Source organism: Carettochelys insculpta, chromosome 3, assembly GCF_033958435.1.
Source record: "Carettochelys insculpta isolate YL-2023 chromosome 3, ASM3395843v1, whole genome shotgun sequence".
NCBI lineage: Eukaryota > Metazoa > Chordata > Testudines > Carettochelyidae > Carettochelys > Carettochelys insculpta.
In genome coordinates this window covers 188,678,091-188,700,683 of record NC_134139.1, presented here as the reverse complement: position 1 = coordinate 188,700,683, position 22,593 = coordinate 188,678,091, and the positions used below count along the sequence as shown (strand labels likewise).

The 22,593-nt window shown below is 48.5% G+C and overlaps 2 protein-coding genes across 3 annotated transcripts in view; both read left to right on the top strand.

Moving 5' to 3' along the window:
• The first annotated feature begins 424 nt into the window (after positions 1–424).
• Positions 425–22,593, top strand: part of LOC142011583 (uncharacterized) — a 50,746-nt gene continuing 28,577 nt past the window's right edge. The window contains exons 1-4 of one of the 2 annotated variants that reach the window (XM_074991316.1): positions 425–1,365; positions 10,261–10,320; positions 20,043–20,136; positions 20,902–20,970. In XM_074991316.1, coding sequence (XP_074847417.1) covers positions 1,024–1,365; positions 10,261–10,320; positions 20,043–20,136; positions 20,902–20,970 — 565 coding nt within the window. In that variant the 5' untranslated portion in view covers positions 425–1,023. The remainder of the gene's footprint in view (positions 1,366–10,260; positions 10,321–20,042; positions 20,137–20,901; positions 20,971–22,593) is intronic. The other variant, XM_074991317.1, reaches the window with a different exon arrangement.
• Positions 10,397–12,610, top strand: LOC142010117 (uncharacterized). Its single transcript, XM_074988382.1, has 3 exons — positions 10,397–10,416; positions 11,141–11,505; positions 11,846–12,610. Exons 1-3 carry the CDS (start codon positions 10,397–10,399, stop codon positions 12,415–12,417), a joined length of 957 nt encoding a protein of 318 aa, XP_074844483.1. The 3' UTR covers positions 12,418–12,610.

Here is a 22,593-nt window from a genome sequence, read left to right as displayed (position 1 = left end):
ACTTGATGGTTTCATTGATGCCTTTTATCTCTGGTCATAAAAATTATGCCCTGCACACCGAGGACACTATAAACCTATTTTGATTTTCAGTGGATTTATTTAACCAGTGTTCTCCCTCCACATGAATCCACATTCTCAAACACATTAGTCACAATTATTCCAATATATCTTTTCTCTCCCCGTGTGGGCTTCTAAGACACAGAAGTCGCACGATACACAGGGCGTGAACCGCGCAACATCCTTCTCCCTTTGCGTTGGGCCGATCTGCCGCCAAACAAACCAGCATGTCTAACCTAAACTCGCTCCACAAACATTTCTGGTCTCTCATGGCCACCGTAAGGCGTCTGCCATCAGACTCTTGTAATCAGATACGTAACCCCCACCCCGGATCATTCTCGCCCCCATCCGCCCAGCCTGGCACAGATCCCCGTCCCGATTGGTCTGAATCTGTTTATTGCCGCTCCTGGTGCTCCGCCACCAACTTTCCACGCAGCGCGCTCGGGGCAGGAGGAGACGGGCGCCTGGCATCTCGGCTGCATTTGCGGCGCTACATGGCGCTCTAGACCCCGGCTGGCGCTCGCGGGGGTTCTGGAACCCTGCCGAGCGCGTTCCAGATCGGGGGGAAGTGGGTTGTAGGGATTGCTGGAAAACGGCCGGCTCGCAGCCTAGTAGCGCCCGTAGCTCAGCGCCCCCCTCCCCACAGGGGGAGCAGTGCCAGAACCCGGCACGGTCCGATCTAGAAGGCAGCCTCCCCTCCCGCTTCTAGAAGGCGCAGGGAGCTGCAAGCACCCGGCCAGCAGCAACGAGGTGTAAGCCTGAGCTATTCTGGAAGACGCGGCTCCGCGGCAGGTGGAGCAGTCCGGGGGCGCGGGGCCAAGTGCTAGCGATCGGCGCTGAGCCGCTTTCGAGCCCGCGGGGGTCGAGCACTGCGGGGGAAGGGATAGAACCCAGCTAGCGGGGTTCTAGAAGGGGCGGGGATAGAACCCCGGCGGTGGAGACTCCAGGGGGCCACCCGGTACAGCCATGCTGGAGTCGGCCGTACGGCTGGCCCTGGGAGCCGGCGAGCTGGTGGCTCCAGGACCACAGCTTTCAGAGCATCTGGCACTACTGCAGGCACAGGTGCTTACTTCGTTCTGGCCCATGCTGCTGCTTGGAGGGGCCACAGTGCTGCTTGTCATGCTGGGGATGATCAGGTGCTGGGGTTGGATGCGGCAGGGTCCCCAGCTTAGCGCCATGGTGGAGAAGGGAGCTGGGGGTGCTAGTTGCAAGACTGAACATCTGCCAGTGACGGCCCTGAGGACTCACAACGGGACAGCTGGTCATGGGCAGCAGCAGCAAAGGGTGAGGCAGAGCCATGCAACAAAGGTAAGGACCAAGCTTCTTCGACTCCAGCCCAGCCCAATCTCCTGCACAGGGAATCTGCCCTCTCCCACCCAACCCAGTCTCTGACATGGGGTCCCTTCTTCCTAATCCCCACTGCAAGTGGCTTAGCTTTCCCTCAGCGCAGGTATCTTCATTCTGCTTTGCTGGGGACCAGCTCCCTCTCACCTTCCCATCCCATTCCTCTTCACAAGATTATCCAAGGAGTGAACCTCCCTCCCCTCTGCTGGTGGCTCAGAGTAATTTGTTTTCCCACCACATCAGGCTCTGTCCATCTCAGACACAGGACTCCTTAGCAAAGGCATCTGCACAGGAGTGTGGGGTCCTTTCACCCATTCCATTCCCTGCCCTTTCCCTCCATCCAGTCCCATCTTCCAGCTAGGGTATCACTCTCAGTGGCAGGCCAGGTATCAGATCCCACACCTCAAAGTGTGTATTTAGAAAGAACTCACCTATTCCCTTCCCAGTAAAGATACACAATCCAGCCTTGGAGCTGGACCCTGCAAACCCTCATTCATGGGTGACCCCTACTCACAAGATTTAGTGGAACTACTCAATTAGGTATTCTAAGCAGGGCCGAGGCACAGATCTCAAAGGTATTTAGGTGCCTGTTTCTCATGCAACTCAGTAGGGGTTAGGCAAATATACACCTGAGAATTCTGGGCCTAAGATTTTGTCTTGCACACTAATTATATCCCCCAAACAATTTATGGGACAAGAAAGGGTTGCCACCTTTCCTGTCCTTTCTGGGATTGTTCTGCTTTTCTTACTGTTAATGTACTTAAAATTTACTGCTAAATAAAAGCTAAGTCCTGTTTGGTCTGAAGTATGTAGTAAAAGTCCTTTTGACTTCTGTGGTAGTACGATGGTGGATTTAACCACTAAATATTCTATTAATGTTGCATTAAGATTTCACCCTGTAGCATGGTCATGCAATCTTGGTTGCAGTCGTACTGATCATCATGGCTGGGTTTCGATATAATGGAATGGAGTTTTGATGCGGCATTATCTGTTTGTTGTGACACTGCAACTTGCTCCATTAAGCAGCCTGATTTACAGAAAAAGCTGGGTAAAGACTGTACAGTTTGCACCTGTGAAATCCGGTACTCTCTTGTCCAGCAACATCTGTGGTCTGGCATGACCATGGATGTTGCCAGGCAAGAGAGTAGTGGCTGGTGCAGGAATATCTGTACGGCTAGAAGCCGGAGCCCCTGTTGGTCCCACAGCAGTAGGGGGGCTGGGAGCCAAGGGCTCCTGTCTGCCCTGTGGCAGCAAGGACCAGGAGGCTTCCTTGGGGCTGGGAGCCAGAGCCCCTGCTGCAGCTGGAGGGGATGGGGGCAGGGGCTGGTTGGAGCCCCATGGCAGCCTGGGCTGGGGAGGGAGGCTGTGGGCTGGGGCTGCAGGAGCCCTTGATCACAGGGCTTTCTGCCAGTAGAAGCCCCTATACCTTCCCTTATCTGGCAAATTCTCTTGTCCGGGACCAGTCAGGTCCCAAACATGCCAGATAAGGGAAGTGTAACCTGTAGTATGTTAGCAAAATTGTAATCGGTCATGAGAGCACATAAAATAAATGAATAGCTATAGATTTCAATGGTCTGGTTTGTTGGTGTTATCTGTTAGCTGCTTTATTCAGGGAGACAGGAGTTGAAAGGAGTATATTTGCTGAATTTGTCTTCTGGGGCATCTTTTGCTCGAGCTAATAGATAAAAATGTGCCGATATTTTCATCATAACCTTTGTGTCCTGGTATTTATTACTTGGCCATAAAGTTACTTTAGGTTGCATCTTGGTTACATTATTGTATTGTAATTGGTTAATTCATTTTTCAAGCAATTTTTTTTCAAATTAAATCAGAACTCTGGGCTGATGCTATGGACGAATAGATATGCATGCATTTGTAGTGATCACGTCACTGAAGTGGTCATCAAGTGCTTTGCCCTAAGTTGGGAATGAGCAATTGGATGGATCACTTGATGTTTACCTGTTTTGTTCATTCCTTCTGGAGCACCTGGCATTGGGCATCGTAGGAAAAGAGGATATCAGAGTAGATGGACGTTTGGTCTGACCCATTATGTCTGTGTTTATGCCAGTGTGAGAAGAAATTTCAGCAAATACATTAGTTTAACATTTCAAAGAATCATAGAATTCTGGGGCTGGAAGGGACCTCAGGAGGTCTTCTACTCCAGCCCCCTGCCTAAAGCAGGATGAACCCCAACTAAATCATCCCAGCCACGACTATGTCAAGCTGGGTCTTAAAAACCTCCAGGGATGGAGATTCCACCACCTCTCTTGGCAACACATTCCAGTGCTTCACCACCCTCCTGGTGAAACAGTTTTTCCTAATATCCAACCTACACCTCTCCCTCTGTAACTTCAGACCATTGCTCCTTGTTCTGTCATCTGTCACCACTGAGAATAGTCTTTCTCCATCCTCTTCAGAGCCCCCTTTCAGAAAGTTAAAGGCTGCCATCAAATTGCCCCTCAGTCTTCGCTTCTGCAAACTAAATAAGTCGAAATCTCTCAGCCTGCCTTCACAGGTCATGTGCTCCAGACCCCTAATCATTTTCATTGCCTTCTGCTGAACCCTCTCCTTTCTATACTGTGGTGGTCCAGAACTGGACACAGTACTCCATATGTGGCCTCAACAGTGCTGAATAGAGGGGAATAATAACTTCTCTAGATCTGCTGGAAGTGCTTCTCCTAATGTTCCTCAATATGCAATTACTCTAATTTGTAAATATTTTTAGGCTTTGTCTACACTTAAAGTTTAAAGCGTGGCCACAGTAGCACTTCAAACTCTCCATGGCTGGGAAAGAACTCTCTCTATAAATCTGCTCCCTGAGAGGAGTAGCTCCCAGCAATGGGAGCATGGCAGTTGACTCTGTAGCCTTGTTCACACTGGCACTTCACAGCGCTGTAACTTGCTACATGGAAGGAAATAGTGAGAGAGGCATCAGACACCAGTGGGCGCTGAGCCCGTGGTTGTAGATGATGAACTTGCTACACTTGGGGAGGTGTTTTTTTCAGAACCTGGAGTCAAAAAGTTACAGCACCATTAAGTGCCCGTGTAGAGTTAGCAGAGTACAGCTCTAAACAGGTGGATTTTATGCTTTTGTGAGGCATCCTGGCATGCAGTCTGAGTGTTGGCCTTTTTTGTACAAATAGGTTTCATTGTTTTATTATCAGCAGTGCTGAAGAATTTGAAGTGGTTGTAAATAATAGGCAAATACAGTTTTGTCAGAACCATCAATTACTGAGGCTGGAGAGTGGTGGTGGTGGTGGTGAAGATATACATTATTTCCAGGGAGCAGACATATTATTTGAGCAATAGATCTTTGATCAGGAACATTGCCACTTCACATCTTGAATGATGGGGCGTGGGTGGGGAGGGAAGGTAAATTGAAATCCTACATTTGCTCATATGTTGTTACTCAGCTCAGGTTTCCATCTTTAATCTCTTTTTTGGTGTGTTTGGTTCTTGCTTTTACACTGGCTCCTTAAGCATTAGATTCTACCTACCTTGCTCATATTGAATAGCACCTTACTCTATGGGGAGCCCCACTGAAACTGATCTGAGTGTACATGTGGCAATTCATGGACCTAAAGGTTGTTGGTGGTGGGGAAAAAAAAAGAACAGAAAAAATGGAGTAAGAAAAATCCCTCTCATGAATAGTCTGGTGTCCTAGTTCTGAGAGATGACAGGCTAACACAGGCTCCCTGGCCTAAGGTGTGGAAGCTGCCACCCCAGGGTTGACGTGGCAGGGGCAGTCAGGCCCATCAAAATCTGCCAGGCCCTAGCCCAGGGCCTTCACAGTGACAGGGTATTCAGTCACTGGGTCCTCTGGAAATCCAGCTGCAACATGCTGACTGGTCTTCAAGCAGCAACATAGCCATACCACAGTCAGCTGTCTGTAGGCTACCTCTTCTCTTCCCCTTGGGGTATACTGGCATGCACGGGCCATCCTCTATAGCTCCAGTTTGTATCACTGATGGTAGTTATAACAGCTCCTCAGAATCTGGAGTGGTGGGATTCTGTGGAAACTCAGGCAAGTCCTCAGGGCAGCCAAGGTCCTCTCAGCATCCCACTCTGACACTGGGGGAAAAGCATTTGTATCCCTCTGCAGCTCCAAGGTCTGCCTTTTATTCTTCCTGTTTTTGCCATGCCCTTTCTGCTTCCAACAGAGCGAGGATAGCCTTCCTGGTTCCATCCACCAGGAGGGAGGCAGTGTTGTTCATTTATACACCCTCACGATGGTACAGCATATAGATTTTGTACAAATGCAATTCCAGCCTGGTTAGATAACGCTCCTTTCATGATGCTTAAAGCCTTTAGCATAATTACATGAACAAAAATTAAGTATGGTCACATTATGACTCATGCATCACAAGCTTCAGTGTGACTTGGTTGTTGTCACAATTTATAACTTAACACAAGCAGCAACGGAGAGATAAATTTCTTTACCCATGGCTTCTCCCTTTTCCTTATAAACAGTCTTTTAGGAAATAGTAACAAGGTGTGCGAGGGGCCATCAGGGCTCAGCGAGGTTTTGGAGGTTTATGTTTTAAAATTTTCTAGCTCAGTCTTCAAAATGGTCAGTTCAATGAGGTGCTTTTGTTGGGAAGTCTGGTGTTATCCTCGCCCTTGGAGAATTTTTTTTAAATATGTGCAAACTGGTGCATTCCATAAAGCAACTATTTGCTTTTCAGATTTGTCTTTGTAAGCTGGTGATTTAGCAGTACCAGGGGTGGGAATGATCCGCTTCCACTCTAAAAGTGTGGAAACAGCTATCCTTTTAGTTTAAACTCTGTTCTATATGCACATTAAAGATGATTTCTAGTTGTTATTATATCATGTATCTTGGGCGTGCCTGGGAATTACTTGAATCAGTGTCCTGAGAAGTGGTCTGCTTTATCAGCTGCCTCTGTAAAATGATATCTTTATCCTTTGCAGAAGTGCTTTTTGTTAGTTACAATGACATTTCCCAGGCTAGGGTTGAGGTAAACACTTCTGCCTCTTGATCTGTTTTGATGTCAGGTAATCATATCCAGAAGGGCCTAAAAAGGAATCACTCCTTCCCTGAGACATGTTCAGGGGTCAGCAACCAAAATAGAATGAAGAGCCATTTTTTCAAATTTGGTAAAAAAACTCAGTAATTCAAGAACTGCCGTGCATGTGAATATGAGACGGTCATTAATAAATCATGTCAAACCATACTTTTTGTAACCCCTATTTTAAGAACAGCACACACAAAATGATTTGCAATGCAATACACATTTACTGTAGGACATTCACAAATTTTTATTTATTCTGTTTCCTCACTCATTACATATGTGTTTGTAACACTGTCTTCCTGACTTTCACTCTTGAACCCACTTTAACTATGCCAATTTTATTTCACATTTAATTTCAGTTTTCCTTCTTAAAATGTGCGTTTCCCTTCACAATAGGAATGCTGCAAGCTTCCTTTTCAAAATGCAGGCTTTATTAGCGATATGATCAAAACAGAGATACAATATCATAGCCCACAATGTACCGCACATATTAAAGGGGAGTTATCCAGCATTCCGAGATCACATATTGTTTGCTATTTAGATATGAGTTGTTCGTTGTTGGGCTTTCGTTGTTGGGCCATTTCACCGTTTATCAAATAGTCAGTGTTTTTTAACTTCGCATTTATAGCATTGGAAGCCACAAAGAAGTCCTCAAAGAGCTGCATTGAGCTGCAGATTGCAGACCCCTGCTCGTATCTGTATGAATTTGGGAGGGGGGCAAGTGGAAGAGGGTGGGGGACATGTTCTTATTGGTTATCTCCTGGCAAACATGCAGGATTTCCCTTGGGATTCTCTTTAATATTCTGTGCGGACAATGGCAACACTAATTCCCACTGCTGCTCTGCATGGCTCCTGTGTGGGACTAACTGTCCTTGGGGAACACAAGGGGACAGGCTTTGCATATGGATGTCTCCAGATCTGCAGAGTTTACCTGTGTCTCTTGGAACATCCGTGTCATTGGCAGGCCAAATCCACTTCTCAGCCTTCCCTGAAGGATGAGAGAGACGCTCCATGTTTCTCACTCTGCAGTTTCTCAAGCACCTTTTCCTTCCTACTGAAGGATGTAGCATGGGATGATATCGGTGGGGGCACCATTGTAGTTTGTGTACAGGCAGTCCTCGGATTTACAACATGGCATATATGGCATTTGTAGGTAGACCAGGCCCACTGATCGGGGTGGAGGGGGGCAGAGGGGGAAACAGCTTGGGTCTCAGCAATTCACACAGGCCCGGGGCTCCCGGCCACTGCCATTACTGCAGCAGCTGCGGTGGCCAGAGCCCTGGGTGGTGCTGAAGGGCTGTTGGGGGAAAGCTAACCCCAGTTCCCATTTCTGCCTGAATCCCTGTCCCTTCTGGGAGCACAAAGCTGGCCCCCACCTTGGCCAGGGGCCCAGCAATCCTGTTGGCCCCAAGATTCATTTATGATGGTAGGTTTGGAGTTTATACCACTCGCCACGCAATGGGGTAGATTGTGGTTCTGAACTGCAACATTCCGACTTACGGCACACTTCTAAGGAATGAACTGTGTCACAAGTCTGCTTTTCATCTTTGAAAATCCGATTAGCAAATAATTACACTTTCATGTTGTTTTATTTCCCAAAAGACTGTTTGTCACGTAGATTGCAGTGTATGTTGATGCAGCACTATGTGACAGAGCTGCATGAGCACCCTCGAATAGTTACACCGTGATTAAGGCTGTATTTTTGAATTGTCATAGGACAGAATGGCAGATTGCAGAAGGGCAATGTGAAAAATATCAAGAGCTCAATTATAAAGGTTGATATCCCCCAAATGAAGCTAGAAATCTCAGGCTGATGGAGATTCCATAACCTCCCTACGAAATTTATTCCAATGCTTAATCGCCCTGACAGTTAGGAAGCTTTTCTTAATTTCCGACCCTGAAAACTGTGATTGGTTAGTCTTATTTTGGAACTGTGTGTGCAATGTAATTAGAGCCCTGTGGACTCCAGATGACTTGCTTAGAAACCCCAGACTTCTGATGCACCAATATCTCCCTTCCCTTTCCTAGGCTGATGGGTTGGGGACTCCGAATAAAGACAACAAAGTCGGATTCTGAATTACACTTAGAGTAACATCATTTAGTTTTCCACACATATATGGTTAAACTGTGACTCAAGGCCCCTAAGAACAGAAAGTCAAGCCAGGATATGTGTGTGTGTGTGTGAGAGAGAGAGGGAGAGAGAGAGGCTGCCAATATAGTATCAGAGAGGTAGCCGTATTAGTCTGTGCCTTCAAAAACAACAAGTAGTCCTGTGGCACCGTTTAGACTACCAGATATTTTGGAGCAAAAGCTTTTGTGGTCAAAGACCTGCTTCATCAGATGCATCTGACAAAGCGGGTCTTTGCCCACGAAAGCTTATGCTCCAAAATATCTGGTAGTCTGTAAAGTGCCACGGGACTTCTGACGCAGCAGGTCTTTGCCCACAAAAGCTAATCTGTAAGGTGCCACAGGACTTCTTGTTGTTTTTGCCAATATAGTGCATCCCTTTGGCAGCCCCCACTGGTGTGAGTTCTGCAGTGCCCTAAGCAGAAATCAGAGCAGTGGTTCCCAACCCTTTCAGTGACTCGGCACACTTCAATGACACAAACAATTCCATGGCACACCCACTTTTTTCAGCTGAACCGATTACTCATAAATACCACATTTACTGTGGTTACAGTCTTACAAGAGTGGTTTGCAATGTAGTAGTGCATACAACAAGCTGAACAAGGATCAAAGGCATTAATGTTTCAAATTCACCACAGAATACACTCTCTTTGACAGAGAGCACAGGCACATTTTCTAAATCTGGTCAGTGCCATTCTAGGGATGTTGAGTAAATGAGTAACCACTGAAAGCAGGCTCCCTGCCCCGCCTGCCTGTTGGAGCCGGGATGCAGCATTTAAGCCATGTCCCAGCTCCAAGAGGCTCCCACCCTCTCTTCCTTCCTTTTGCCACAGCAGGGAGTGTGGGCAGACTCCCTGCCAACTCGTTCGGGCTGGGAGGCAGCATTTCACCTGCCTCCAGGTGCAAACAGGGTCCTCTGCGAAGAGCCATTGCTGGGAGGAAATTGATGAACCCTGTGCCAAATGGGACTCAGGCAGCCTTGCTGCTTGAGCCCCAGGTGGCACTGGGTCACAGTCCTCTCCCCGCTTCCCTTGGTGGCTCTGGAAAGAGACACAGTGAGGGGAAATTGACAGAATTTCATGGCACACTCGGACCGTTCTCACAGCACATGAAAACCAATGAATTAGAGGTTCCCTTCTGTGACAGAAAAGGGGGAGGGCAGTGTGAAGATATATTTGGCCAATGCTTATAGCCCTCTTGTAGGTCAAATTAATTGATTGCCAGTGAGTTTAAGCTATCCAAAAAGTGCTGATTAGACATTCCACAAAGACTTGTGGTTTACCTTAAGGATATGTCTAGACAGAATGTTGGGTCTGCCTCAACCAGATAACATGCATTAAAATACAACTCACCCTGTCTGTGTTTTAAAATGTGTTGGCTGATGCTTTTTATCTTGCTGTAGACATACTTTAAGGTAAACCTCAGATGTTTCTGCCTTGACACAGATGTTCGTGGAATTTCGTAGATTACCATTAATAAAGATTTTGAACTAACTCAGATCAACCAATTAACTTGAGTCACAACAAGGCCACAAACTCCCTAGTCTAGACATAGCCTGAGATTATTGTTGCTAATTTCTTCATCTTCTTTCAGCCTGAGCACATGTGACTGACTCCCATAGGGCCATTTTTTCAAGAATTGCAGCTTTGTACTCATGAGAAAGTGTTTTCCCCATTATATGACATTTTAAAATATTTTCTAGGTTCCAGTGAATGGTCACCTTCTCAACTCTGTTGGCATGAGAGAAAAAAAGTTACTGAAGGTATCAGTTTTGGTTCTAGAATTTACACAGTATTTCTAAAATGATATTTGTTTTAAGAACGTTCTTGTTTTCTATTATGGCTTTTGTAAGGAAAATGTGCTGTTCTTGCTATCTGAGGCCGCGTCTACACGTGCCGGCTACTTCGAAGTAGCGGTGCCAACTTCGAAATAGCGCCTGTCACGGCTACACGTGTTGGGCACAATTTCGAAGTCAACATCGACGTTAGGCGGCGAGACGTCGAAGTCGCTAACCCCATGAGGGGATGGGAATAGCGCCGTACTTCGACGTTGAACGTCGAAGTAGGGAACGTGTAGTCGTTGCGCGTCCCGCAACATCGAAATAGCGGGGTCCTCCATGGCAGCCATCAGCTGAGGGGTTGAGAGACGCTCTGCCCAGCCCGAGCTCGATGGTGGCTGCGTGCAGCGGCCCCTTAAAGCTCCCCGCCCCCTGCCTTCCTGTGCAGGAAGCTGAGAGAGCGTGCAGGCGGCAGCCCAGCCACGCGGCCAGCCTGCACGCTCTTCTGCAGCCAGAAAAACCCCCCAGCACTGCAATGGCCGCCCCCCAGCCCCCTAAGCGCCACCAGGGCACCCCCCCAAGGGGAGCCAGGGCTCCCAGGCTGGCAGCCAGGCCGGGAAGCGGCAGCGGTGCCCCTCCTGGACGGAGGCCGAGGTTCGGGACCTGCTGGGGCTCTGGAGTGAGGAGGAGGTGCTCCAGGTAATGGGGAGCAAGAGGCGGAACGCGGATGCGTTTGCTCGGCTGGCCGAGGGCCTGGCCGCCCGGGGTCACCCTGCCTGCACTCCGGATCATGTATGCAGTAAAGTGAAGGAGCTGCGGCAGAGTTACGCCCGGGCCCGGGATGCGGCCGGCTGATCTGGGGCCGCCCCCCGTCACTTGCCCCTTTTACAGGGAGCTCAGGGACATCCTGGGCCCCTGGCACACCTCCTCCCCTCTGGCCACGCTTGATACTTCGGCCGACAAGCCCCAGCAGGCCCCGGAGGCGGAGTCCGCCCCCGAGGCAAGCCCTGCACCCCGGGGTCCCCCCCAGGAGCCCACCCGGGGCATTGGAGGAGGAGGAGGGGGAGTCCTCCTCCAGCGACGCCGGCCTGCGGATCGCCATCCCATCGCGGAGCTCCAGCCGGGCGTCCGCCCCCCGGGTGTCCCCCGACCATGGGAGTGGACCATCAGGTATGTACCCCCCCCCGGTGCACACCCCCGGGATTGAGGGGCAGGGGTAATAGAGATGACCATGGCCCCAAGGACAGCAGTGGCATGTCCCTCAGAAGAGTGCATCAGCCCCTGCCCCCCAGCACGACAGTGCCATGCCCCATCCCCGGGGCTGGGGGGAGCGGAACCTCTAGGGTCCCCCAGGGGGAGGGGGTGGGACACCCATCAGCAGCAGCAGCAGCATCTCCCAGGGACGGGGATGGGGAACCAGCAGCAGAGGGGTGGGGGGACAAGGGCCACGGCTCGGGGCCCACACTAACGGCTGTCTCCACTCTTCTTCTCCCGCTCCTGTGTTCCGCAGCTGCACCATCAGAAGGACCGGAGAGCGCCGGTGAGCTGTCAGTGGTCCCGGACAGCCCACTGGGGCCATCACTCCAGGCCAGCCCCTCGGTGGAGAACCGACCAGCCCCACGGTGGGGAAGACAGCGGACCCAGCACCACCACCCGATGGCGACGGACCCCCAGCTGCTGGCCATCCACCATCGGCAGCTGGAGGTCGCCGAGCAGCGCCTGCGGGTGGAGGAGCGCCGCCTCCAGCTGCAGGAGCGTGCGCTGGCCTGGCGCCAGGAGGCATGGGGGGCCTTCATGCGGACCTTCGACTGTATCACCGACTACCTGGCCCCCCATGCCGCGCCGGCTGCCGCTGCGCCCGCCCTGCCTGCTCCACCTTCTGGTCCACTCGCTGCGCCACCCGCTGCGCTGTCCACTGTCGCACAGCCACCCGCCACTGAGGGCCCTTCCGCCGAGGGGGACCTGGGGCCAGCTGACACCCGCCGGCCATATCTACCGGTCCGCCCAGCCCCCAGCCAGCCTCGGCCAGGGCTGAGGCTGAGGCATGGGTCGCGGCCACCCACCCCCAGCACTGGACATTAGGGGGTGTGGGGCCCAGGACGTGCCCTCCCCCACTCCCCCTTTGTATATATTCCCCCCAGTTTAATGTTATTTTGTAAATAGTTTTTATATTAGACCCCTGTTGTTATGCTGATCCTTGCCCCCCCATGTACATAGTTCTCCCCTTCCTTGTCTTCCCCTTTCATCTTATCCTTATTTATAATACATATATGTATAAGTTTGATTTTGCCTGTAAATAGTTAGTCTTGATAATAATAATGAGTGCTACAGATATTTGATTTGACGAACAAATGTCTGCTTTTATTTACAAGAAAAGTGGTGGGGTGTGCTCTTGGGTGCTCTGTGGTGTGGGTGCAGGGGCAGGGAGTGTTGTGGAGGATGGGGGGGTGCAGTGGGGGGCCTGCCAGCGTTCACCCCGCGGCCTCATCGAACTGGGCCCTCAGGGCCTCCCGGACCCGGGTCCCTTCGGGGTCCACCTGGCGACTGGGGGCAGCGGGTGGCTGCACATCGGCCCTGCCGGCCTCCACAGCCCAGCCCTGAAAGAAGGCCTCCCCCTTGCTCTCCACGAGGCTGTGTAGGGCGCTGCACGCGCCCACAATCTGGGGGATGTTGGTGGGGCCCACATCAAGGCGGGTGAGGAGGCACCTCCAGCGCCCTTTGAGGCGCCCAAATGTGCGCTCTACCACCTGGCGCGCATGGTTCAGGTGCAGGTTGAAGAGCTCCTGGCTGGCTGACAGATGGCCCCTGTAAAGGTGCATGAGCCAGGGCCGGAGGGGTATGCCGCATCTGCGATGACGCAGAGGGGCATGGTGGTGTCCCCCACAGGGATCTCCCGCTGGGGGATGTAGGTCCCCGCCTCCAGACGGCGGCACAGGCCCAAGTTCCGAAATACCCGGGCGTTGTGGGTGCTGCCAGGCCAGCCCACATAAATGTCCAGGAAACGGCCCCGGCTGTCCACCAAGGCCTGGAGGACCACTGAGTGGTAGCCCTTCCTGTTTAAGTAGCATCCTCCACTGTGCTCTGGGGTGCGGATGGGGATGTGGGTCCCATCCAGAGCCCCGAAGCAATTGGGGAAGCCCAGGATGGCAAAGCCCGCGATGGCGGCATCTGGGTCCCGAAGCCTCACGAGCCTGTGGAGGAGCAGGGCGTTGATGGCGCGGACGACCTGCAGGGGAAGCACATGGGAGAGCACCAATGAGGGGTGTGCAGGGTGTGTGTGGCCCTCCCCTGCCAGGGCCCCCCTCGCCTCCCCTGCCCTCCCCTGCCAGGGCCCCCCTCCCCTGCCAGGGCTGCCTCCCCTTTCCCTCCGTGGGTCCTCTTACCTCCATGAGGACAGCCCCGACGGTGGCCTTGCCCACGCCAAACTGCTGGCCCATGGATCGGTAGCTGTCTGGAGTGGCCAGCTTCCAGACAGCGATGCTGACATGTTTCTCCACACTGAGGGCACGCCGCATGGCGGTGTCCTGGTGCCTCAGTGCGGGGGTGAGCCACTGGCATAGCTCCAGAAACGTCTGCTGGCTCATGCGAAAGTTCTGGAGCCAGCGGTCGTTGTCCCACTCTCCGAGCACCAGCCGCTCCCACCAGTTGGTGCTGGTGGGGTAGCTCCAGAGCTGGCAGCGTATGAGGCGGGGGGGGGGGGGGCGGGGTGCTGCAGGGTTGGGGGTTGCCTCCTCCTCCCCTGCGGGCAGCTCCTCCTCTGTGGCAAGGATGTGCTCAGCTGCCTCCTGCATGGCATGGAGCAGGGCGAACACTGCTCCTACAGGGGCGGCTGGGTGGACCTCTGACTGCTGCTGCTGCTGCTGGGGGTCCATGACTGCGTTGCTCGAGGTGTGCATGCCTATGGCTCTGCAGACCGCGTGCTGTGCAGGCTGCGTGTGTCTGGGAGGGGCCCTTTAAGGCCGGCTTCTGTTGCCCCGGAAGTGCTAGTCCGCCCTGTGACCCTGTCTGCAGCTGTTCCTGGCACCCTTATTTCGATGTGTGCTACTTTGGCGTGTAGACGTTCCCTTGCAGCGCCTATTTCGATGTGGTGCTGCCCAACGTCGACGTTGAACGTCGACGTTGCCAGCCCTGGAGGATGTGTAGACGTTATTCATCGAAATAGCCTATTTCAATGTCGCTTGCACGTGTAGACGTTGCCTGAAAGACCCAAATGTAGCAGTTAGATACACAGATGTTGTCAGACTGGATGAGATTCAAGGCCCATCTAGTCAAATATTCTTTCTCAAAGAGTGGCCAGCACCAGATGCTTCCAAGGAAGGTGTGAGACCTCCTGAGGCAGTAACAGGATAATCTGCCACCTCGCACGAGTCTTTTAAAGATTGGTTTATTGCTGGAAACAGAAGTTTTACTATCCCTTCCAAAACTAGTCATTAATGATGATAAGTAAGGAGCTTAATCCAAATATGAGACCCAGGCCTGAACTGAACAAATCTGCAACACAGTTTTATTGTTATTATTTCACACAGGACAGTAGGCATGGGCTATAGTTAAGGTTGCTTGATGCTTCCTGTTCACAAATAAGACTGTGACTGGGAAGTGGAGCATATTCAGTATGGGACCAAATATTTGGTGAACTTAGGTGCCTAGCTAACAAATGCAAGCATGCACAAATTGAGATCTCCAGACGTTTATAACTTGGCAAAATTTGGGCAGATTTTAACAGGAAGAGCAAAAGGCAACTCCTCTTTACTGAATTGACTCCCCTACCAAATTTCATATGGCAAAATAATGACTGAAACATTTAAAATTAAACTGAAGAAGGAACAAAAATAATAATTAAAAAACCAGTACAATATGGAAAATTTCAGCCTAAATGAATAAAGTTTAGTAAAATTGCAAGTAACAGAAAACAGAGTATTGTAAAGGGAGGTGTCAAGCAACCTTAATCCTAGGAGGAGGACAAAAGATAGGTTGGATGCACAGGAGCAAAAGGTCTTAAGCATGTCTAAACAAAACGTAGAATTAAACCAGGGGTCCAGAATCTCTATATTCCTCTGCTGATGGCAGTTAGCTGTGAAACCCGCTTGCAGAGTGTTTCGCTTTTCACTCCTAACAGCTGGTCCACATGCAGGAGAACAGCGTCCAACAGCCACCAGGTCCTTCATTAATCCAAGTGCTGTAGATCTGTTGTGTGTCTCTACTGGCGTGAAACCTGATGATTACTTAAAGTCTGGGTTCGAATGGTTCCACGTGAAACGGTTTTTGGGGAGAGGTGTCTTTTATTAAAAAGATTAGAAAATCAATTTTTTAAAACTACAAGAATATTTAGGTTGCAAAGTTCAACACCGAAAAGCTAGGGAATGCCAGAATTAATGCTGCCTGGGTGACTCTAAACTGACCCTATGCCATCTGCATGAGGATGTGATATTTAATTACATGATCAGATAGAGTTTTTTCCCATAGGACCTTCCCTCAGTCAGTGCACAGGGTAGGCTAAGTTCTGTCACTTAGGTCGTGTCTAGACTGCAGGCTTCTGTCAACAGAGTGCACGTCCAGACTGCAGATTTCTCAGAAGAGACCTGCCGGGCAGGAGCATTCTGTTGACATCCCTGTACGCCTCGTTCCACGAGGAAGAAGGCATGTCTTGGCAGAGGGCTTTTTCCTGACATTTGGCTCCGGGTGGATGGGCCAAATATTGGACAAGCCTCTCCTGACAGAACTGTCGGCAAAATATTTTGCCGACAGTTCCTCACAGTCTAAACAGAGCCTTAATGAGGATTGTGTTGTGAATTGTCTGTAGGACTCTCTGTCTTACTGGTAGCAGAGGTTGATAAGGTGAAGCATGAATGAGTCAGGGAGTGGCAGGAAGAGAAAGGATAGTTTCATGGTCAAGGTGATGGACCGCTCCAGAAATGGAGTCTGCCTTTTCTAAGAGATCCTGCATGAAATGGGTGAGTCACTTAAACACAGTGGACCCAGAGCTAAATATGAGTCAACAGTGTAATACCTGTTGCAAAAAAAAGTAAGTCTTTCTGGGATGCATTAGCAGAAGTGCTGTAAGTAAGAAACTCTGCTCTGCAACCAGTTCTGGGTGCCACATTTCAGGAAAGATGTGGACAAATTGGAAAAAGTCCACAGAGAAGAGCAACAAAAAATGAGTAAAGGTTTAGAAAATATGACCTATGAGGGAAGATTGAAAGAATTGGTTTTGTTTGATCTGTAGAAGAGAAGACTGATAGGGGATCTGATAACAGTTTTCAATTACCTAAAATGTTGTTACAAGAATGAGGGAGAAAAATTTTTCTCCTTAATGTCTGGTAATGGGACAAGAAGCAATGGGTTTAAATTGCTGCAAGGAAAGTTAGGTTGGACATTAGGAAAAAAATCTGATCTTCTCCTATAAAGAGAGAAGGGAGGTTGAAGAATCTCCATCATTGGAGCTTTTTAAGAGAAGATTAGACAAAACCTGTCAGAGATGGTCTAGATGGTGCTTGGTCTTGCCTTAAGTGCAGGGTCTGGACTTGGTGACCTCACTGTGATTCCATGAAAACAAAATGTTCACAGCCAACCACTATTTGTGTGTTGCTAATTTTCTGGGTGCCTGACTTGAGATGCAGAAGTGCTGAGCATTCACAGCTGCCATTAAGGTCAGTGGAGGCTGTTATTTGAAATTATATAGTGCTAGAAAATGCTCAGAACTCTGAAAAATCTAAGGAAACAGCTGACAATGTTAGCCTCTGTGTCTCCATTCCCAGACTGTACCCTGGGGATTAAAATAACTTAATCTCATAAAGGCATTAATGTTTGTGACGAGCTCAGATCAGAAAAGACCATGAGGAAATTACCCACTCTGTTCAGCACAGTGTTTGGGGTGACTTGCATGAGGCAGGAGTCCCTTGGCATGAGCATTATGCGAGCATGTAAGTGAGGATTGCATCAGTGTGTACATACAGCGGGGGCTTGAATTAAACCTTAATGTTTGCAATTTCTAGTTTTAGACTGTTTGATTTTTCCTACTTTAATTGTAGTTTGTTTGGATATAATACATATTGAACCTCTCTAGTCTGACACTCTCTTGTCCGGCAACCTCCATAATCCAATGTGATTTTAGGAAGCCAGTAACAGAGAGGGAGCTGTGCGAGTCTGTATACTATCAAAACAAAAATCAGTCAAGTAGCACTTCAAAGACTAGCAAAATAATTTATTAGGTGAGCTTTCGTGGGACAGACCCACTTCTTCAGACCATAGCCAGACCAGAACAGACTCAATATTTAAGGCACAGAGAACCAAAAACAGTAATCAAGGAGGAGAAATCAGAAAAAAAATGATCAAGGTGAGCTATTGAGTCTGTCCTGGTCTGGCTATGGTCTGAAGAAGTGGGTCTGTCCCACGAAAGTTCACCTAATAAATTATTTTGCTAGTCTTTAAAGCGCTACTTGACTGGTCTTAGTAAGCCAGATGACCATTTGTCAGGGATGTGGCCAAGTTTCCCATATAATTTGTGTACAGGCACCTGTCCTGGCTGTTAGTATTCTATATTGTTATTTAGCTGTAATTTACCGATAAATGTCTTCTAAGAGCCCATTAAGCACAGAAAGCTTTGGTAGTGCTGCTAGATAATACTGATCCAGAGAATTCTCTTGTTTGGCACTGGTCAGGCCCCAAAGGTGCTGGACGAAAGAAGTTCAACTTGTAGTATGTGTGCCATGTATGTTAAGCCAAAGAAGGTTCCCGGTCTTCTGTGATCACTATGGAATGCTTATTTTTACATGAACTTTCCAGTAATACCTTTAACTTGGGGTGGTGGTGGGGAACCTCTCACAATGTGGTAGACCTGACTTCAGTTCAAAATTGTCTTAAAGAAGGTTGCCTTGGACGTCTTCTCAATCTGCTTTACAAGCAACAGCACAGAACAGGGTAGGGTGCACGCTTGAGGTAACTGGGTAGTGAGTGAAGGCTTGGGCTGAGGCTACGCTGAACAGCCAAGGAGACAAACTCGTAGTTTATAAAGGAGAAATTGTTCTCCTTCCAGATTAGTAAAGTTTAAAACCTAGCTGAAAGCAGAGTAGAAATGTCTTCATTTTCTCTTGTTTTAAATTGCCAGTTTGTCTCTAGCTGTTGAAAGTATTTTTCAGTATGAACCATAACTGCTTGAATAGTTTTTCACTGTAACAGATGGCACAGTTCAGTAAACACAAGCTCCTGTTTCTTTATTCATTTGCAGTTGATTCTGATGAATATTTTGAGCATATTGTTCCTCTGCTCTTTTTTTATCACAGGTACATGGATTTGTTTGAGTGATGAGTTAGAGAGTCCCTCCTGCTTGGCAGTTGTCCCATCACTGCATGCGTTGAAGTCTTATTTAGCTAGTCAGGTTGCTACTTTGGTTTTACTCATGTTACCACATGGAGTGCATTTTTTATTCAGTTACAGCGTAAGAAGAAGGACATAATCTAGTGATTTGAATACAGAACTTGGAACTAGGAATTCCTGAATTCAAATCCTAGCTCTGATGTTGGAGATTCCTTGACAAGTCGCTTAGGTTTGGTTTTTCATCCTTGGTGTTGTGAACAGGTGTTGGGAGCCATGACAAGTCTGCCTTTCCCATATTTCTAAATGAGAGACAGAACCTGACTAGATAGGAAGCATGTTTGAGGAGTTAGGTGTACTAGCTTGGAAAAGTCGAGTTACTAAGTTAAACCAAAATGTTTAAACTTTGCTGCCTAAAGTTAGTGGTATAAATTCATATTTAGGCTCCTACACAAAAGCGGCCTGCTTCTCACTAATTTTGAGCACCTGCAGCACCCATTAATGTCAGGGGAAACTGTGTGTGCTTGGTGCCTTTAAACATAGGACCATTGTCCGTAGAGCCAAACTCCAAGCATCTATGTGTCTTGGTCTTCTCTGCCTTAGTTTCCCAATGTAAATAGGGTAAATAATGTTTATTTCCTACTTTGTTGTTCTGAGGAATAATTATTGTTTGTCAAGTGCTTAGCAGATAAAAAGAGCTAAATATTAATATACAGCAACTATCTGAACTGGACTGCATAGTCTTTAACTTTGCAGATAAATCTTTTGTGGTACAGAGGGTATAATATTCAACTGTCTGGAATTTCCAGCTGGGTCATTCCCTTGATCCCACAATAAGCTGTACCAGGACAAACCCCTGCATTGGTGTGAAGTCCCATTGACTTCACTGGGACTCAGTTGCTGTGTCTACGTGGCAGAGTTGTTTTGAAATAACTGCTCTTATCAATAACTTCTAAACGATGCACGTGCTATTTCAAAATAAAATTGAAATAGTGGGTGCATTAGTTCGATTCCAGTATATCTCATTCCACACGGAATAATGCCTATTGCTATTTCGAAGTAGGCCCTTTCAAGACACAGAAGAGCGCTTTCTCAAAATAAGTCATAATGGGCTTCAGTGACGCTATTGCAAAATAGCATTATGGACCTGGAAATGCTATTTCAAAATAGCTAGGTGCTCTTTCGAAAGGCATATTGTGTGTGGTTATGTTATTTCAAACTAATATATAGCTATTTTGAAATATCTTACTTCAAAATAGGGCTGCAGTGTAGCTGTAGCCTGTGTGAGCTCAGTGCAGGATGAAGATCTTAGTCACGAAAGCCTTCACTCAGTTTCATCCTCTCTTCTCTCTCATAAGCTTCCAGCTGTGAAATTTATGTATATATGTATACTGTAGGCTAAGAAAAAGAAGAAGGCCCAGTGCTCAGAAAAGGGAGCGTCAAAAGACCACACCTTTGCTGAAAAAGACAAGTTGCTGGAGGAAGAGGAAGGTAACATATTTGTGGATTGCTCACTGGGCAGATTGTCAGCTTGTGCCTGGCCCATTCACTTAACAGGGATTGCATAGCATATCAGTCAAGACAGCATTTTTCTTTGCATGTGGGCAGCAACCCCAAGAGGGATCAACACCTCTGAGTAGATCTAATGAGCTAGTCAGGGAGTACATTAGTAACCAAAGAGAGAATTAGTTTTATTTCCAAATATTAAGTACATAGTTTGACCCTCTGTTTGATGTCTCCATACTATGAGTAAGACTAATTGATAAGAATACCAGAATAGTGCCCTTTTTGTTAGCTAACGTTTTCAATTACATTTATCCAAAGAAGTTATCATACATATAAGGCACCTGGCTCTCCGCTATCACATCTTCCCTGCAAAAGGGGATGTTGTATGATTTGACTTACATGTAGGGAAGTAAACTATACGACAATACATCAGTCATTCTTATAACAGACAGTATTTTGTTGTAGGATTGATATATATGGTAGACTGAATTCCTGAGAGTCCAGGGTGTGATATTCTAATGCTTATAACGCCTGGGATTCTACACGATAGTAATTGCAGTGGTTGTGTTTTGTGTGTTTGGCCATCCAAGATTGCTGCAACATTGATTTTATAGTCATCACCAGATAGCTTGTCTTTGAGAGTTAATTTCTTTTCTTTGTGTTGTAAACAATAGGGATCATACAGGAAAGTACTTTTTCAGTCACAGCAACTATTGGCATGGAGGTGGTGAACTTTATTCTGTGTTGCAGGTGTTTGGCAAACCAAGATGAGTAGCCGGGAAAAGAGACACTTAAGGAAAGAACGGCTGAAACAAAAAGGTGAACCTCTCATACAGTAAACTCCTGATTTGTGCGAGAATTACATTCCTGGGGAACCAGGCATAAGTTGAATTTCGTGCAACTGGAGGTGGGTGTGGGACAGTGAGCTCCACCCCCAGGGAGCCACTGGGGCCAGGGGAATTCCCAGCAGCAATAAGGGCTGGGAGCTCCAGGGAAAGGTATGTGTGTGGGTGGGGTGGGGTGGGGTGGAAGGATGTCCCCACAGGAGGTGCCAGCGGGGCATGAAGGAGGATCCCAGGGACTCAGGCTTGGGTGGAGGGTCCCTGGGGCTCTGCCGGGGAGACCAGGGGACCCATCGGGGAACTCAGGACAGGATCTGGGGAGGGGGCAGGAGCTCAGGAACAGGGGTGGGGTTGGGGGTGGGCAGAGGCTGGGGCACAGAGGATGCCCCAGGCAGCAGAGCCCTGGGCTGAGCTGGTGACAGATGTCCCCCTGACACCCCTCACCGTGTTAGAAAACTTCATCCCTGTGGCAGGTCTAGTGCTGGCCCCTGCCAAGCCGCATCTCCCTACACCTGGAAAGTGCATGCTGCTGTGTCCTCCCTCACTTCCGGGTCATTCGGGATGCGGCCTAGGTCTGGCCCACAGGCAGTCCCTGGCTTGTCGGGGGGAAAAGGCACTGCAGTGCTGGAGAGCAGCAACGTGCATGCACTCGGGATGGTGTGCACCACGCGGGTGGGTTCTGTGTTAAGGGCATGGGGTGGGCGTGCATGCATGTGTGCAGTGCCTCTGCCCAGCTGCTGGAGGGGGATCCGCACCTCTCAGAAAGTGGGGCAGAGAGGGGCAGGAGACAAGGGCAGACCAGGTCTAAGAGCCTCTTCCATCACCGTCCCGCAGCGTGTCCAGCTCCTCCCACCTCCTGAGGAGCTCCCAAGCTGCAACTCGACTTGTGTTAGTATAAAAATGTGTAAGTCGAGTCCATACAACTCGGGGGCCAACTGTATATATTTACATGCATGCATAATATGAATTCTGGCTGGGCCCCTCAGTCCTTTTTCTCTTCTAGAGCCTACTTATGCCTCAGGGGCCTGCCTGTTTCCTTGTCAGTTTGCTATTCCCCAGTAAACATTTTGGGTGTGTCTACACTTGTATTCCTCTTTTGAAAGAGGTACACAAATGAGGTAAATCAAAAATGCAAATGAGGTATAAATTTGCATATTCATCACCACATTTGCATATCTAATTTCAAAAGTGCTTCTTTCGAAAGAGGAATACAAGTGTAGACACAGCCTTCCTGTAACAGACCATCTGCTGTGGAAGAGACAGAATTTTGGAACTTCAGCTTTTACCCTACTCTTTCATAAAAGTCCATAAAGATGTTCTCAGGAAACATTTGAAAACAAATGACGTTTATAGACGAGGTGAATAAGAGATCTGCTGCACTTAGGTCATTATGCAGCCCTATTGCATTTTTATAATTTCACGAAAATATTATATGTAACACTTGATTTATAGACCTACGTAATTGCCTACTTTCAAAATGTTCTGTGACTTAAGATGTATTTATTTATTAAGAAATGTCATTTATTTTGCAGCTATTAAAAGGAAGTTTACCAGTGCTTAGGGCACTACCAAATTTACCACCTTTTTTATTAATTTCAGT

Coding starts and splice junctions, on each gene's coding strand:
- LOC142010117 (XM_074988382.1), top strand. CDS start 10,397: ATGGCTTTTGTAAGGAAAAT. Junction 10,417..11,140: donor ATGGCTTTTGTAAGGAAAAT/GTGCTGTTCTTG, acceptor TATGCAGTAAAG/TGAAGGAGCTGCGGCAGAGT. Junction 11,506..11,845: donor CCATGGGAGTGGACCATCAG/GTATGTACCCCC, acceptor TGTGTTCCGCAG/CTGCACCATCAGAAGGACCG.